This window comes from Andrographis paniculata, unplaced genomic scaffold (assembly GCF_009805555.1).
Source record: "Andrographis paniculata isolate CXL003 unplaced genomic scaffold, ASM980555v1 Contig52END, whole genome shotgun sequence".
Lineage (NCBI taxonomy): Eukaryota > Viridiplantae > Streptophyta > Magnoliopsida > Lamiales > Acanthaceae > Andrographis > Andrographis paniculata.
In genome coordinates, this window is record NW_026137587.1 from 4,285,495 (window position 1) to 4,302,764 (window position 17,270).

Here is a 17,270-nt window from a genome sequence, read left to right on the forward strand (position 1 = left end):
ACAATTACACAAACCAATTATAATTCTAATAAACTCTAACAATATCTTTTCTAAAATAATTGTATATTCCATGCATTAAGAATTTGTAATTATTATTATTGAGTTATTGATTTTATAATAATCAAGATATTGTCAAATTTTATAATAATCAATATATCTATCAAGGTCAGTTTACCCCACACCAGCACGTCATCATTTACGGAACACGTATATTTCATTTATTGTATATATGATTAATATAATTTTTGCTTTTTTGGAATTTATTAGTATATTTGTCGTTTATAGTATTTTGAAAAAAAAAATTGTTTATAGGGCCTATCATTTATTTTTTGCTCATAACCCTGAAAAAATCCGAGACGGCCTGATAATTACTATCGCCTTTGGAAATTAAAGGCCTTGATTGAGAATGCAAACATCGAACCGAAGGCAAGCCCAAATCCGATGATGACGGCAGCCACGACGCCCACGAAATCGTGTTTGAATCCGAAGTAGCTATTGAGGAAGCATTGAACCGGTTCCTTCGTGTCTTCCAACTCATCAGTTATGTCCCCAAATTGCGATGCAACTAAACCGTACAATGACCACGCCACCGGATTCACCCAATGGAACCATCTCCACCACACCGGCGTTCGCTATATATATTAAAAAGAAAGAAAAAAAAATCGTATAAAAAATGACTTATCTATATAATCTTGTCGAAAAAAAAAACATGCATAGGATTGACTACTATTGTAAACTCACCGGCCGAGAAATTAGGAAGCCGGAAAAGAGATTCCACAAGGCATAAAACGAGTAGGATATTATGTTGGCGATGTGAGGATTGGGCGTCACGGCAACAGCCATCATTCCGTAGAAAATGAAGTACAATAGAGTGAAGAACATGAAGAATATATACCAAAAGTATTTTCCCGCGGTCCATTCGAATCCTATCATAGCATACACAATCGTTCCGTATATGATCGCTTGAGCGAATGCGTAAGGAACCTCGATTACCGCCTAAAAAAATCAAAGAAAACCGATCTTAACAATCAAATCTCGGTCCATGAAAATTATGTAAATATATATGACCAATAATAATAATATTTTATTATAAAAATGGAATAGGTAAAAACTAAGTAAGTATTTTGAAAAGTTTATTAAATGAGTGATATAAGTGAGTATTTTTTAGCGACAAAATTATTATTTGCAAGCTAAAAGAAGCATAGTAGTATTTTAAGTAGATTAAGTATTATTATAAATAAAAAGTACTTTCTCCGTCCATGAAAATTAACACATTTTGGACCGACACGGAGATTAAGAAAAATAAATATTTTATTAAAAATATGATAAAAATAAAGATTTAGTTGAGTGTTTGTTGTAAATAAGTGTTGAATGAAGGGTAAAAATTAAATATTGATTAGTTGACTTTGCCAAAATTAGCAATATGACAAATTTAGCGGATGGACTAAAAAAAAAATAGTAATAAATTTAGTAGACGGAGGGAGTATATAAGTTTAGTGGATAGTAAAAAAAAGGAAATACGTACATAATTTGGTGGAAGGAGGGAGTAAAAACATATCGAATCATAAAAGACAATAGATAACCTGTCCGAATGCATACGGTAGAGCGGAGTATAGCCCGGCTGCTCGTTCGCGGTAAAATACCGTTCGTTCAACAGAGACCACCGGCTGCACCGATGAAGCGATTTGCACGCCAAGAAAGAACACGGAAGCATACATCGAACCCATGGCATTGAAAATGTTTTGTTGAGTGTTCCTACAAATGTCCATGTTAGTAAGGAACAATGATCGCATAGGTAGTAAACAATCGACACGGACATGGAAAGCCCAAGAAACCTTGAAAGTCTTTCGAAAGTTTGTTGCTTCATTTCGATCTTATAATTGAACGAATTCTATGTCCATTTAAAAAATTTGAAACACCTATAACAAATATTTTTGTACCTTTTCGAGCCTAAGTCCCAAAACATAGATCCGAACATAAGGGCGAGGAAGGCTGTGTACAAAATTCTTACAGCCGAGTAAAGGGGATTGCGCCAATACGACCAATGTTGCTTCCATAAGCAAGCAATGCATTGAATGACGAAAGGCTGAGAATACTGTGTATCGAAATGAAGATCTTTCGAACCCGGTCGTGGCATGCTAAGCTCGCTAATGAGTGTTTTGTTTCGCCTATAGTTTGTTCAGTCGATGTACTATAATGTTAGAATTGCATTTTGTAATATTAACACGTTAATTACTACAACTTTTGAAGACTTGTAAGTCCATGAATGAACACTGACCTGTAAAGTTCCGAGTTTCTGTATACTTCAGCAAAATCGATACCCAAAATCATCTCTTGGGCTGAAGACGTTACCTCCAACATCCATGTCGCCGGATTGTAGCCATCCTTGATTTTCGCAACTCCTTCGATACCCTATGTCCCAATAAATAATCATATTACGTACAAATATATTGAGAAAATAAAGTACTTACATTTCTCTACGACATTGTGAGTCTTCTCGATTTTACCTCAAAGTATTGTATGAGATTGCAAGAATGTCGGCCGAGAGGTCCTACGTATATCTCTTGCCCGCCTCGTTTCATCAAGAATAGCTGCGGACCGAAACAAACTACCCATCAAATTAATGAAAATAAAACATTTAACTAGTGTTTTTTCCTAGACTTCTACGGATAAAATCGGAGCTCTCATATCATGTTAAGTGAAAATCTTACCTAAAAATTTAAGTGTTAAGAATTTGTATAGTTTATTTATTTATATAGGAGTCAATCAACAAATTCTCTCATGTGCAAGGTAGATATACACCACATACGAAACAATAACTAATGACTGGCGATGAGACTCTAACTCGGGATGAATATGTTAAATGACCGTCTCATTTAAAATCATCATTTAACTTAGAGCGAGAATGTCAGGGTTCAAGTCCCACCACAATTCATTCGTCATTGTACAAGAATTGTATATAGCTAAAACTTAAGCTTTTAGGTTAGATGGTCAAAACGACTATGGGTGACATATACGATCCTAAATGATGCAATTCATGGAATTAAAATAATTTTTTTCCCTTTTTTATTTTTCTTAACCATGAGTGACTTGCCTCATCGAAAGATTCGAATATGTCGATACTAGGCTGATGGATAGTGCACACGACTGTCCGACCGGTGTCCACCGTGTTCCTCACCGTTCTCATTACAATCCCCGCTGCTCTAGCGTCCAAACCCGAAGTTGGTTCATCCATAAATATTATAGACGGATTCGCCACTAGCTCGACCGCTATGGTTAGCCTCTTTCGTTGCTCTGTCGACAGACCGTTAATCCCTGGCAGCCCGACTAGTCCGTCTCTTAGCGCAGTCAATTCGACAAGCTCCATCACATTCTCAACGAATGCCTGAAAAATGTTTGAATCAAATGAGAGTAATTAGTACAAAAACAGAGAGGGACATATTCGACTCGTAATAGAAAGGGGCAAACCTTTCGTGTGTCTGAATTTATTTCCGGTGACAAACGTAACCAAGCTGAGAAAATTAAGGATTCGTACACCGTCACACAAGGCGAATGAATGTCGTTTTGCTCGCAGTATCCGGAAATCCGAGCAAAAGTCTCTTGCTTCTTCGGATATCCGGAGATCATGATGTTCCCATCGATATATCCACCTGTTTTACGACCCGCCAAGACATCCATAAGCGTAGTTTTTCCAGCGCCGCTAACTCCCATTAGGGCAGTAAGAACTCCTGGTCGGAAAGCCCCGCTTACACCCTTCAGCAACACCAGTTTATCCTCAGTAGCACCCTGACTTTTCATTTCCTACATTATGGATAATCTTGTTAGTCATTCCAATGTCCTAACAATGTCGAACTTTGCTAACAATGGCACGAATAATCACTACTAAGAAAATATTATTTTTGTAAAAAATTATTTTTTGTACGAAATTTTTTCGTCTCTATATTCACTTTTTTTTTTTTTTTTATTACTAATAACATTAACGACAGAATTAGGGAAATTACATTAGCTACGTGAACTTTAGAGACAGAATTTTGTTAAAAATATATTATTTTTATTGTAGTGAATGTATCGAGAATTCAGTGTCACCTGTGGCATGTCGACCGAGTATGAAACCTCGTCGAAGGTTATGGAATGTGGTTCAAATGGAAGCACTACCCTTTTTCTATTGTCGTTTTCAGTTTCAGAAATATTATCGTTACTTATGCTGTCTTCTGATATCACCGCTTGAGGCTTGCCAAGAGCTGCATTGCCGTATCGAAGAGTATTAAGTTAAAAACATAGAGCAACGATGAATCAAAGCTACGCGACTTGGTACTCACGATTCAAATAAGTTAAGGCGACGATGCATAAGATGTTGAATAGAAGAATCATGGCGAGCAATGCTCCTATTCCGATCCAATACCATTCCGAGCCCGCGAAGTATCCTTGAAGCTTCAAAATCTCGACTCCAAGCGAGACGCTTGAGTTTGGCAAAACCTTTTCCAGAACCAAAAACAAATTAACTTGTGAGTATTTAAAAAATGCGAGTAAGGTAATTAGTGATAAAATTTATTTTTGCTGCTAAATTATACGTTTTAACTATAAAAGTTTTTCGTAGTTAAAACATTGTAGCTAATTAGATACTTTTTCTGTAGAGTAATGAACACAAGCTCTTGACTTACATGTCTCCAACTATGCCCTCTAAACTCGTTCACGCCGATGGCATTCGATGCATACATCATCGGCGAGATGTAATAGCCCCATATCCACCACTTCTTCACATTATCTACAACGTCGAAAGCTCATCAATAACGGAATTTAACCGAAGAGAATAACAAATCCATCGTATTGTTGATTACCTCGTGACAGGACAAACCCGCTCAAGGCGAACACAAGGAGAAGTATAAAGAACCCGTATGTGTTCGCCACGATCATGTTCCTACCGGTTGCACCGATAAATCGAAACAACGAAGACATTGTTTGGATTTGAATCAAGAGCAACAAATAATACTTCACGAATCTATCCGATACACAAAAAAAAAAAGAAAATGTCGAAATCAAGTATGAGTTATCGAAATTACAATCGCGAAATCAAGCACATTATTTACCTTCCGAAGTTTGGATCGAATCCACTCTCGTAATAAGTGAGTATCGTAAAGACTCCGACCTCAACTACGCTAACCGGGATACTTGCTAACCACGTAGGAATAGCGTAAACCCAAGCGGGGAAAAAATGAAAGTTCCGTTGCTTGTAAAAGACCGGAAGCTTCTGGATTATCATCGCTATTTCAGCCATGCCGTTGAATGTGACAGTTGTGACAGCGTAAAACAGAGCGCCTAAGTATATCCGGCCATCCATCATAGTGCCGTGGTGCATTTTTACGCGTAGAAACACCGTCATAGCTATAATACCCCTAACCGCGAGCTAAAATAAAGATTCAAAAGATCGATATATGTGAGTTAAACTTACAAAAACGTAATAAGAAGACATGGTCGAGGGCGTAGTTACTGAAGATGTAATAAGACCTCTACGAGCCTAAAGGTGTAGACGAACGAGTTCCGTTTCATAAGCAAGATTTCTCGCGACGCGCAAGCTTTCAAGAGCTCCTTTGTCGAGACACCGTATTCCTTAGTTGTAAGAGCGGCCGGATGGCTTTTTGTCCGGTCGAATGGGGTGGATAGGTCCGTCATTAGTCTCCTCCCGACGTGAAATGAGCTAAACGCCTCAACAAATTCTTCGATTGCGATGTACCTGTAGGGCTTTTCGCGATCAGCCCAATACTTCTGCTGGTCTTTTCTTGATGTTACCTGCATCGGACAAAGCTTATTGATCTATGAACATAAGGTTGAGATAAATTTATGGTTCGATTGTTGTTTTTAAGAATGTTTACTTCTTGCAAGAAGTCGGCTACGCCTTTTCTTTCGGGGCATTTGAATCCCATGTTCAGGAAAAACTCGAGCACGTGCTCACGCGCACCCTGGTAGACTATTTTTCCTTCAGATATCATAATAAGGTCGTCGAATAGCTCAAAAGTCTCAGGTTCCGGCTGAAGTAGCGAAACGAGCACAGTCGCTTTGAGGATATGGTTTGATTGTCGGATGGAGTTCACTACTTGGAACGTCGTCGAACTGTCGAGCCCTGTCGATATTTCGTCCATGAAAAGCGCCTTCGCCGGTCCGACTAACATCTCCCCTGTAATGTCCTGACCATTATACTTCCTCGGTCCGCCTTAAAATTATGCTATGTTAAGTACAAAAACAGAGAAAAAATGGCCTATTAATGTAAAAGTAAAAATTGTTTGAGATTTTCATTTGAGGTATTTTGCGTAATTCATTAAAAAAAAATAATTTAATTGATACACCGATTCACGAATCATATTTTAAAATTCATAATTTTTCTAATTCTAATTAAATTATAATCTATGATTATTTTTATTATATAATAATCATTTTTACTAATACATTTGTTAATTACTTAATTATTATATTTTATCTAAATTTATGTGTAGATAATGCTAACCATTTATCCAGGACAAAGAGAGTAGTATATACATGTATTTTAATAACAATGATAAAATTATTATAACTATATACTCCATCTGTTTCACATGAGCAATGTCACTAACCATTTAGAATTGTCCAATTTTAATAACTCATTTTCATTTACATAGTTAACATTCATTCTTATTTTTATTTACTTAAATAACATCTCATACTTTTAAATCCAAAGATACTTTAGTCTTTTCTGTTTTAAACAAACAATTTTTTTTTTTTTTTTTTAATTTACTAAAAAATTCTTTTGAGACAATATATATGGGATGGGGGTAGTATTAGAGTACATCTAATTTGGCGGATAGACTTAAACAACATAAATCTTTTTTGGGGGAGTATTTAACACACACAACTAATGTTCCACCTGTGGTAACGCGCTTGCGCTGACCCCCCGAGATCCCTCGGATCATGTCGTTGCCAACCAAAGTATCGGCACAAATATCCAACCCCAATATCTGCAATTGATTGCGCCAAAAAATAAAAAATAATTAGTATCGATTCCATCCTTATACGGCACATCCTAGACATCAAAATGTCGTGCAAAACCTTAAGCACGTAGTCTGTCGTTATGCTCGCCTCCTGGTCTTTCGTGAAGGCTGCCTGCACAAAGAAGACAACCTTGTCCGAAAATCGAAGAACAGAGTTATAAATTCCTCAATCTGAGTCTTACTTACTTTCATGTAAATATCGACATCGGCGTCGGGCTTAATGTTGGCCGCCTTTTCCCGTCTGGCCACCTCCACCAGCATATCTTAACAAACACAAACGTACATATGAGTCGATGAATTGGAAAGGTAAAGTTCGGACAAGAACAAGGAGGAGTGGCTAACCGTGGCTGCTGCCGACACCCTGACATCTGGCGGAGAATGCGAGTGTTTCTCGGACAGTCATTTCTCCGATGTGGACATCGTTCTGGCTGATGTATGCTGCAGTTCTTTGTGGTATGAACTCCTTCATTCCATGTCCGTTGTATGTAACATTTCCTGAAACCTGATATATATACACATATATGTTCATCTTTTTTTATATTTTTGATGAAATTAATGTATGAATCTTTTGAATATAAATTAATTTATTTTATCAATAAATACTACCTAAATAATATAGCATTAGTCCCGCTTCGGTTACCAATCAATAAATATTAAGTATAAAAGTAAGCATATTAATATAATATATAACAAATATTTTAATAGCAAATTATGTAATTATACGTAGCAAAATATAATTTTGATTTTAGCATCATACTTGTTTGACCTAAATATTTATAGTACATAATTCTTAGACACTTTTTTAATTTATAATTTTCAATATTATATTTTATTAAAAAATACAACAACTAATTATACATTCAATCTATCAAAAAATATTTCATTTAATTAATTTACTCGTGTACTTCCCACAATATTCTTATTTGATATTACAATCAATTAGTATTAATCCATTAAAAACCATGTACAACCTAAATAATCAAACATTTGGTGGGTGGCCGAATAGAGTATACATTAGATCAAAATCTCCTATATACATTTCAAAACAATTATATTATGTCAAATATAATTTAAATTCAAATTATAACTACTTGTAATTCTCAAATCTATCCAAATGTTTTTTTTGTTAGATATATATATATATGAATTAATTATTTATTATTATCTTTATTAATTTTTAAATAATTCCAAATCACACTTTCGCACCAGTTAAATATGTTGAGAATGAAAAAGTGAATAAGATGTTCGTAGGCTTGACCTTGAGCTCGGGATCAATCATCCCGGACAATGCCAGCAAAAACGTCGTCTTCCCTGAGCTCGGGGGCCCTAAAAGAAGCGTCATGCTGCAAAGAAAAAAAATGTGAAGAAATATTAAAGGCATACAATAACTTTTGTAGATATTATAGCCTACCGACGCACAAAGTAACTTAATTTGGCTCGAACATAATATATGTGTACCGGCCTGGCTTTATGATCCCGCTGACATCGTTGAGGATTGTTATCGGCTTCTTTCTACTTGGAAGTATATGAAAATAGTTTGAAAATCCCTTCACGAGGAAAACACCGAAAGGGTTAGATTAAAGAATTGCGATCGGAGATAATATGATAAGAAATACTAAAATTTATTTGATTTAAAATTTTTTATTTTTAAGATATAAAAAATAGTTAAACATATAAATAGAATTTCTCAAGTTGACCATTTATATAAAGTCCTTAATTGTTTGCATATATTTATTGCTACCAAAGGAAAAATGTGAACATTTCAAATATATAATGCGAATAAATTGCACAAAAAATAATATATATATATATTATAACATATATTTTTTTTTTATCAATTTTAGTTTCATTCAAATTAAAATTTATTAATTTTAGCCTTATAATAAAAAAAAAAAAAAAGACAAAAATTGATATTGTGATATACAATGGAACAAAAATAATTTCTGCTTGAATAAATTTATAATTTTCCCACCTCCAAAATATTGGTGAAGAAGTTCACAAAAGAAGGCAATGCTCGACTCCCCACATAAGCTTCCGTTTCGACTTTTAGATGCTCAAACCGGACCTCTATCATTGGTAGTTCTATCCCGACTCTACAAAGAAAATAAATAAATTAATTAATTAATTAATTGTTCACTCGATTTTAAATTGGAAAATTTGTAAATTGGTTATCGAAAAAGCATATGTATAAATGATTTGGACATACATAATTGGATACTTTTAGAATATATATATATATATTATGACGTAGGAACCTACAGTCACTATTGCGTACTGGATAAACCCTCGGCTGAACATAATACCCTATAAACTAAGTCTGACATTAGAGGTTGCCCAGACCAGCCGACCGGCCCGGAAACATTTTTATTTGGACTAATTTTAACCCGAAACTATTTGAAAATATTAGTATAATGAGTTAGTCTGAATCAGACTATAAAAATATATTTAATCCAACCCGGCCTATAATTTAAGAGTACTATAGTTTGGGCTCTTCCAATCCATAAAGATTTATAGTGTTTTTTTTTTTTTTTTTTTTGTGCTTGAATATTTATTTAATTTATTAGCCTAAAATAAATTATAATATATATTTTAAATTATTCTATATATAATTAATGGATTTTAAAAATATAATTTAGTTTAATATGTTATTTTATTGTTAAACTATCTAAAATTTATATTCAAATAATTAATTTGATGATTATTTTATATATATAAAAAATATATATATTTGAATAGAATAAAAATATAAAATATATAAATCAATACATTAACTTATTTGATAAAAAAATATATAGAAAATTACATTACAATATCGAAAAACAAATATATATGAAATTATTATAATGTGTAATGTATCTAAGGTATATATTATTTATCAAACATATATATTATATTTACATATCTAGCGAGTATGTTTATGTATTTAATATTCATTTTAAAATTTTAATGAAAAAATTTGAACTCTAGTGTTTATATTATGTAATATATTTTCTATTTGTATAAGAAAAATAATTTTAAAAAATAATCTATATTGTTTTATTTATATAATGTATATATATTATCTTCTATATAAATATATACCTTATATTTATTAATGTGTATTTAATATTTAGTTTAAAATTTAATAAAAGATATAAGTTTTACGGTAGATGGTCATCGTGATATAACTATTTTTTTTTTATGGGATTAAACTAATCCGAATCGGTTTTAAGCAAGTTCCGGGCTGCGATATGCTTAGTCTGATACAAGATATAAATTAACAACATACAATAATAGTCCATAAAATGCATATTATAATTGATCTAGCACATGAATTATAATAACAAATCACATATAAAATAAAAACAAACAAAACATACTAATAATTTATATGGCATGTATTATATAGATTGCTGTTAAATTATATTTGATGTGTTGAGCTGGGTTAATAATCATAGTGTTAATTATTTTTATTGAGCAACTTAAATGTTACCGCTTAAAATTAATCGCTCAAACTCATCAAATAGTTGAGGCGCTTAAGCATTCCAATGATGATCTACTCCCCAAAGACCACCCGAGTGTAAAAATCAATAAAAGTAATAGTTTTGAAATAAAATTAAAATAGATATCGCCACTACAATTAAAGAATAATTGGCGTGTTAGATGATTCCCGAAAAGAGCTCGGGCATGTCATATCTCAGATGTATTTTGACTAACATGGGCGTGTTAGACGCAGACTGTTAAAATTGGACAAATAGAGTAGTACATCCGACTTTTAAAGTTGGACGGTGGAGTAGTATGTACGTGGACAGATAGAATAATGCGTATGTCGATGTACATAATGGTGAGTACATTGATAGAAACCATGCATACGTCGACATACAAAATGATTAGAACAACGTCGGTTCGTAAGACACTATTTAAAACTAAAAATGAGCTTGATGTAATCATTCTAACGATAGATCCAACATCTCAATTAAATTTATTTTTTTTATTCTTGTGATTTTATTCAATTCTTGTACTTCTTCTGCATGGTCTTAATTTCTTTATTATTAAAGGTTTGGGCATTGTATTTGGTACGAATTGATAATTTGATGACTCTAGATCTTTCGGGAAGAAACCCTTAGTTATCAACCATTTGAAAATTTTCAAGCTACGGTAACACTCTTATCCTTTTCTACCGTATTAATTGATTTTTGTATAAAATATGTTAATTCTGTTGTAATTATTTATTTATTTATTTATTTATTTATTTTAACTTGAAATGTTTCTAAACTTTTTCAATCCTAATTACCTAATAACCTCACAAAAATATAAAACAATGCAAAGTTTGGAAAATAGAGAATACATATTAATTAATTAATCATCGATGGCAAGCACTTGGTAGGTTTTGAAGTTTTATTTGAATTTTAAATAGTAGAATATTAAATTGAAACAATTATATAGTGTAACATATATGTCATATAATATTTTAACTATAAAACTAATTTTTATTTCAAAAAATTAAAATAAAAAATTAATTTTATATTTTAAAAAAATAAACAGTAAAATTCGAATTGAGATCCCACAAACAACCTGAGCCTTAAATACGGGCATGAATCAATCGTTGATTCGATCAAGTCAGTATAATGTTGATTTGTTCGGATCAACATATATTATATAGATAATCACGTATATTTATACATATCTCAGCATATTTATAATAATTATATTATAATTTAGCGCACATATATATATATATATGACATATGATGATTCAGTCAAATCAACATAAGATCCACAAGCATAATTACCTATCAATCCGATCTTTGAGCTTCAACAAAAACTTCTCATTGTCATCTTGCGCAACCCTCACAAGCCTCTCGAGCAGCTTGGTCCGGTCGTGCAAGCCGAGGTCTTGCACGTCCACCTCATCGGCGGCGCCTCGCGATCCCAAGAGGATGCCTTTTCTTATGCGGTCAAAAGTCGGGAGCCTCTCAAGGGCAGCCCACTTTAGGGCCTCCTCGTCATCCTCATCCCTCGACGAGCCCGAGAACAGCTCAATCACATTATTCTGCCCTGCCGAAGCCGTTCTTCGGAAACTATGGATGATCTCCATGCATACAATCGATCGAGGATATTCGAACAAGTCTAATTAACAATAAGAAAATTAAAAATAAATAATAAAAAAAATACAAAACCCTGAGATCGATGAGCAGTGTTTAATAACTTTTGTTTGTGGAATTGCATTTCAGGACATATGAAAGACAACTGAATCTTATATATAGACGACCTGGAAAGAACATGTGATCTTTATCTAATGAATTATTATTCTTATTTTTTTATTATAATTAATTAAAAAAAAAAACTCGCTTTCATTTCTTTTCCGTAATCTAAAAATAGGCTTGTTTCCGTTCTTAGCAAAAAATTATATCATCTTTTTATTAATTTTTACCATTTTGTTTAAATATTATCAAAATTCTAAAAGTATTTAATGAACTAATATTTGAAAAAGGAAAAGTAATTTTTAGGGTCTGACTAATATCTAAATTCTAATAGTAGAATGTAATTAATTAATAGTAATATCTAATATCTAATTTCATTATTATTATATAGATCTAAATCTATATTTTAGGAACAACAAATTCAATGGGGCCTGTCTAGATTGATACGTATACGTATTTTTATTAAAAAACAAGGGTGTGCTTCGATAAAACTTTCGAAAGTTTAAAAGTTTTGAGAAATTTTAAAAATAGTAAAATCTTATGTACTTAACATGATGTTTCATAAAAAAAAAAAATATATATTTAATATGATATTTATTTAAAAAAACTATTATTGATGAATAATATCAAATTCTGTCTGTTTAATATTTAGGTTGAGGCATATTTTTATACTTAGATATAAAAAAAATATATCACTGAAATAAAAATAATAATATTTTGTATTAAGTTATTAATTGTTGTATATAGATAAAATATGGACATGAATCACATGTTGATTTAATCAAAGAAACATTATGTTATATTATAAAATATTATATAGTAGTATATTATAACATATCATATATTATATTATAAATGATGTTTACATGTATCATATACGATGATCCATCAAATCAGCACCATGTTATATATTATATGTTGTTTAGAATTGTATATATATATTATATTTGCATAATATTAATTGAGAACTAATTGTATCACTATAAATTTATTAGGGTGAACAAGCTATTTAAAAATAGTTTATATAAACATAGCGTAAACGGTGTATTCATTCGAAATTTAATAAATTTATTTTGATTTTAAAAAGTTTACGTGGATTTAGAAAATTCACAAAATTTAATGTTAAGTTTGATGAATTTTAGTATAATTTAGATGAATTTTTAACTATTTAATTGAATTCTTTGTGGATCTATATGAATTTTATAGAATTATAAAATATTTTTTTTATTAATATATAAGATTATATAAATTTCTATCATTATAAATATAATACATTTATAATTAAATTTATTATATATTTTTATATATTTATAAAACAAAATTAATATTAACAAATAATATTCCCTCTGTTCGGCTGTAAGGGTCTCATTTATTTTTTGCGTCATTGTATTAAACATTAAAAATATCCTTATATTTGTATAATTTTTTGCACAAATATCATTGTAATAGTATTATAATATACGAATAGAAGTACTTTTGTCATTTTCTCTTAATTTGTATTAAGTTTTCATATAATAATTAATATTAAAAAATTAACCTGTAAAAAGTAAATGGGAGTCTTAGAATCGGACGTAAGTGATATATAATTATTAAAAATGTAAAAAATATTGTAACATATATAATACTACTATACTGTATATTAATATTTTTAAATTTATAGTTTTTAGTATTATATTATCATACAATATATCAAACTATTATTTTTTATTAGTTATTATTATTTCTCTAACTTTTTTACATAAAAAAAAGAAATATATAAATAAAATAAAAAAGTAATTTACAATTTTTGAAAAAAAATATTAAAATAATAAAACAATAAATATAAGCTAACGGTCCAACGAAAAATATACTCCCTCCGTCCCAAAAGAATTGTCTTATTTTTCAATTTTTGTCCGTTCAAAAACAATTGTCCAATTTCGTTATTTAGTAACCGTGGTCCCCACTTTATAACAAAATTATTTCTACTTTTCCAAACTGCCCTTAATTATTACTCAACCTACTTTTTAAAATCCTTCAAAAAGCAAGGACATTTTAGTCTTTTATATTATACTTTATACCCACTTTAAATTAAATATTATTATTCTTTAATTCTCGTGTCAACTCCCAACAAGATATCTCTTTTGGAATGGGGGGAATATATATAATTAGATTAATTGGTGAGTGAAAATGCGACGGGCCGGTGTTCCAAATTAATTAGATTAATTTGGAAGAAAGAAAGAAATAAATATTATTTATTTATTTTATATGGGATTTGGTTAATATTTTGGCTATTTTTTCTGTCTCGAGACAAACCAAATTGTGCAGACCTAAATTAAACTCTGGTATATGACCTAAGTCGCAGTATTATTTGGATAAAATATTATCCGTTTGATGGATGTATTATAATCTCAAATGAAATGTTTGAAATTAGAATAAATTACAATTGTTTCAAACGTAAGGTTTGAAATTAGAATAAATTAAGATCGTCAAAAACAGAAAGTTTGTTATTAGAATCAATTACGACCGCTTCAAACGGAAGGTTTGAATTTAGAATAAATTACATCGGTAATTAAGGTCATAATTATGATCGTAATTGATCCTTTGCTATTTTGGCCAATGGGGATGCCTATATAAAGGGTCTTCCATCTTTATTCTAAACAGACTAACAACTCTCTCCTCCTTCTCTCATCTCTTCTAGCTTTTCGGCAACCTCCTCAATTCAGTTCTTTTCTCGCTTTGTTCTCCGGAGCTCCAATGATAAGAGGTGCCACTTTCATTGGAGACAGAAACTGTTTTATCTTTGGGTTAGAACGTCAGCCACCGGAGGTACTACCGAGGCGTATCTAATTTTCGAAAAGAGGATCCATCATCGACTCAGTTTCACGGTAAATTTTATTCTCACAATACCCATTTAAACTAACAATCGAAAATTAGATACTACTTTGCGAGAATGTCAACTCCTACCGAAGTCGCCGGAGCCGTCACCAGAGGGGTCGCTGGAGGCACCTTCACCGCCAAATGAGCTGCCGTAATAGTCGACGAAAGGGTTGCCGGAGCTGCTTCTGCCACCGGAGGATTCGCTAGAGCCGCCGCCGGATGAGCTGCTGCCAGTGTTGCTACTCCTCCTATGGGCCAATTCTCTTTATGGGTAGCCTGATTTGCCCCAGGTGGATGTGGGAACTTTCCTAAATTTGTGGTCGCACCCTCTGCTTCTTTCGTGAGCCAAACTATTGGTTATGGGCTTGGCCTACGGATGATGGCCCATGTACAAGTTCCACAACCATTCACTGAAGTGGACTTTAAGAGGTGGCATGACAAGATGCTCTTCTATCTTACTGCGATTGTGTTTGCCATGTCATTGTTGCACAATGGCCCAATTACCCTAGAGCCCGATGCGAACTAACAGATGCATGCGAATTATGCATCGTGGGCATATAAAGAATACATGACAAAAAATACCATAGTAGTTAATCTCTCTAACTCTCTTTATAATGAATATTGTAAAATAAAGAGTGCGAAAGGGTTGTAGGATGCTCTTGAGAAAAAATATAAGTTCGAGAATGCCGGGTCCAAAATGTTTGTTGTGGCCCGATTTATGGACTATAAAATGGTATATGGCAAGTCCATCGTCGAACAAGTGGAAGAATTTCAACACATTGTTCACTTTGTTATCGACAAGAAAATTCCACCGCCAGAAAAGTTAATCACGAGTGTGATGATCGAAAAATTGCCCCCGAGTTGGAGCAACATTAAGCACGGGCTGAAGCATGAGCTAAAGAAAGTGGGGCTTGAAGATCTGATTGTCCGAATCCAGATAGAGGAGTACAACATAAAACAACACAAGGCTAAATGTGGAGATATTGCTAAAGCCAACTTGGTCGGAGATCCCTCCAAGAAACGTGCATACCTAACTCAAGTAGACAAGGGCAAGGCCAAATAGTCCAAGTTTACAGGTAACTGCTTTAATTGAAAAAGAAGAGGACGGCCCGGAGCAGAACAATGCAAATGCAGGAGACTAATGAATTCATAGACCGCGCAAGAGCAAATTAACAACGTAGAAGATATTTTACCACCGGCTGACTACGGTTAATTCTTTATTTTTCGTTCTTTTCTATTTGATAATAGAGTATGTATTTTTCTAATTTGAGGGATGATAACATTTTGGTATTTGTATTTTGGTGGTTTTTAATATATTTTTATTAAAGTTACTTTCGATTATCAATGTTTGTCTAAATCTGAAAGTAACATTTATGATTGTTGGATTGGATATATATTTTTTGGTATTGTTATTGAATTTAATTTAATAATCGACAATAAATAATGATAAAATATCTGTAATTATATTCACACTTGAAAATGTGACAACTGAGTTGAATAATTTCTTACTAGGAGATAGACAATCAAATCTAATTGTTTCTCTTAGGTAGTGATTTCGTTGAATTGGGTATTCTAGATTGTAATGCGGTTAGATGATAATTCCTATGAGGGTACCTAGGTTTATTAGTTTAATTAAGGGTAATTAACGTGCGTACCTTAATTTTCTATATTGTAAGGAAAAACTGATTGTCAGAGCTTATTGATAACTATAATCAATTCATTGATAATCAAATAAAAATTAACTTATTAAATTGATGATAAAACTTAAGTACCAAAGTTGAATAATTTTTTAGCCAGACTTTTCCATTGGTTGACAATCTTTCATTAAATAAATTGCTTTGTTATTTTAATATTTAAATTATAACAAACCCCCTTTTTATGTTTTGCCTAAGTCAGAATAGGACAAATCGCACCATCACTATAGAGATGGTCTTCTCCCATGTATTACATTAATTTATGATCACAAAATAAGTGTATCATTTGATTGACCGTACGACCGGTCAATTTATGGCGCTGCTGCCGAGGATTGACTCTTGAATTTATTTATTTATTTTTTTAATTTTTACCACCATTTCCGATGGAATAAATTATAGTACTAGAAGACCCATTGGTGGTTTTTCTAATAATGAATGTGACTCAATTGAGTATGAATTCTACAGATAGAGAAAATGCTTAGAGATGTACCCATACACCCCAACTATGATTTTGAAGA

At 32.1% G+C, this 17,270-nt stretch overlaps 1 protein-coding gene across 7 annotated transcripts; it reads right to left on the minus strand.

The window, feature by feature from the left end:
* Window positions 1-371: 371 nt before the first annotated feature.
* Window positions 372-12,096, minus strand: LOC127254494 (pleiotropic drug resistance protein 1-like). 7 transcript variants are annotated; one of them, XM_051279620.1, is made up of 24 exons: window positions 11,792-12,096; window positions 8,992-9,112; window positions 8,478-8,566; window positions 8,278-8,362; window positions 7,362-7,521; window positions 7,206-7,282; window positions 7,078-7,131; window positions 6,896-6,986; window positions 5,871-6,172; window positions 5,506-5,787; window positions 5,088-5,404; window positions 4,839-4,999; window positions 4,658-4,765; window positions 4,496-4,502; window positions 4,320-4,459; window positions 4,087-4,241; window positions 3,469-3,801; window positions 3,095-3,385; window positions 2,508-2,591; window positions 2,279-2,412; window positions 1,941-2,168; window positions 1,584-1,755; window positions 742-996; window positions 372-632 (listed from the first exon to the last, which is right to left on the minus strand). In XM_051279620.1, exons 1-24 carry the CDS (start codon window positions 12,094-12,096, stop codon window positions 372-374), a joined length of 4,212 nt encoding a protein of 1,403 aa, XP_051135577.1. The 7 variants fall into 7 exon arrangements, with proteins under 7 accessions (XP_051135577.1, XP_051135572.1, XP_051135575.1 ...); XM_051279615.1 differs by lacking the exon at window positions 4,496-4,502 and having other exon boundaries at window positions 4,320-4,476; window positions 4,662-4,765; XM_051279618.1 differs by lacking the exon at window positions 4,496-4,502 and having other exon boundaries at window positions 4,651-4,765.
* Between the last annotated feature and the right edge of the window lie 5,174 nt (window positions 12,097-17,270).

Coding starts and splice junctions, on each gene's coding strand:
- LOC127254494 (XM_051279614.1), bottom strand. CDS start 12,096: ATGGAGATCATCCATAGTTTCCGAAGAACGGCTTCGGCAGGGCAGAAT. Junction 8,567..8,991: donor TCTTCACCAATATTTTGGAG/GTGGGAAAATTA, acceptor TTCCTCGTGAAG/GGATTTTCAAACTATTTTCA. Junction 7,522..8,277: donor TGATTGATCCCGAGCTCAAG/GTCAAGCCTACG, acceptor TATATATATCAG/GTTTCAGGAAATGTTACATA.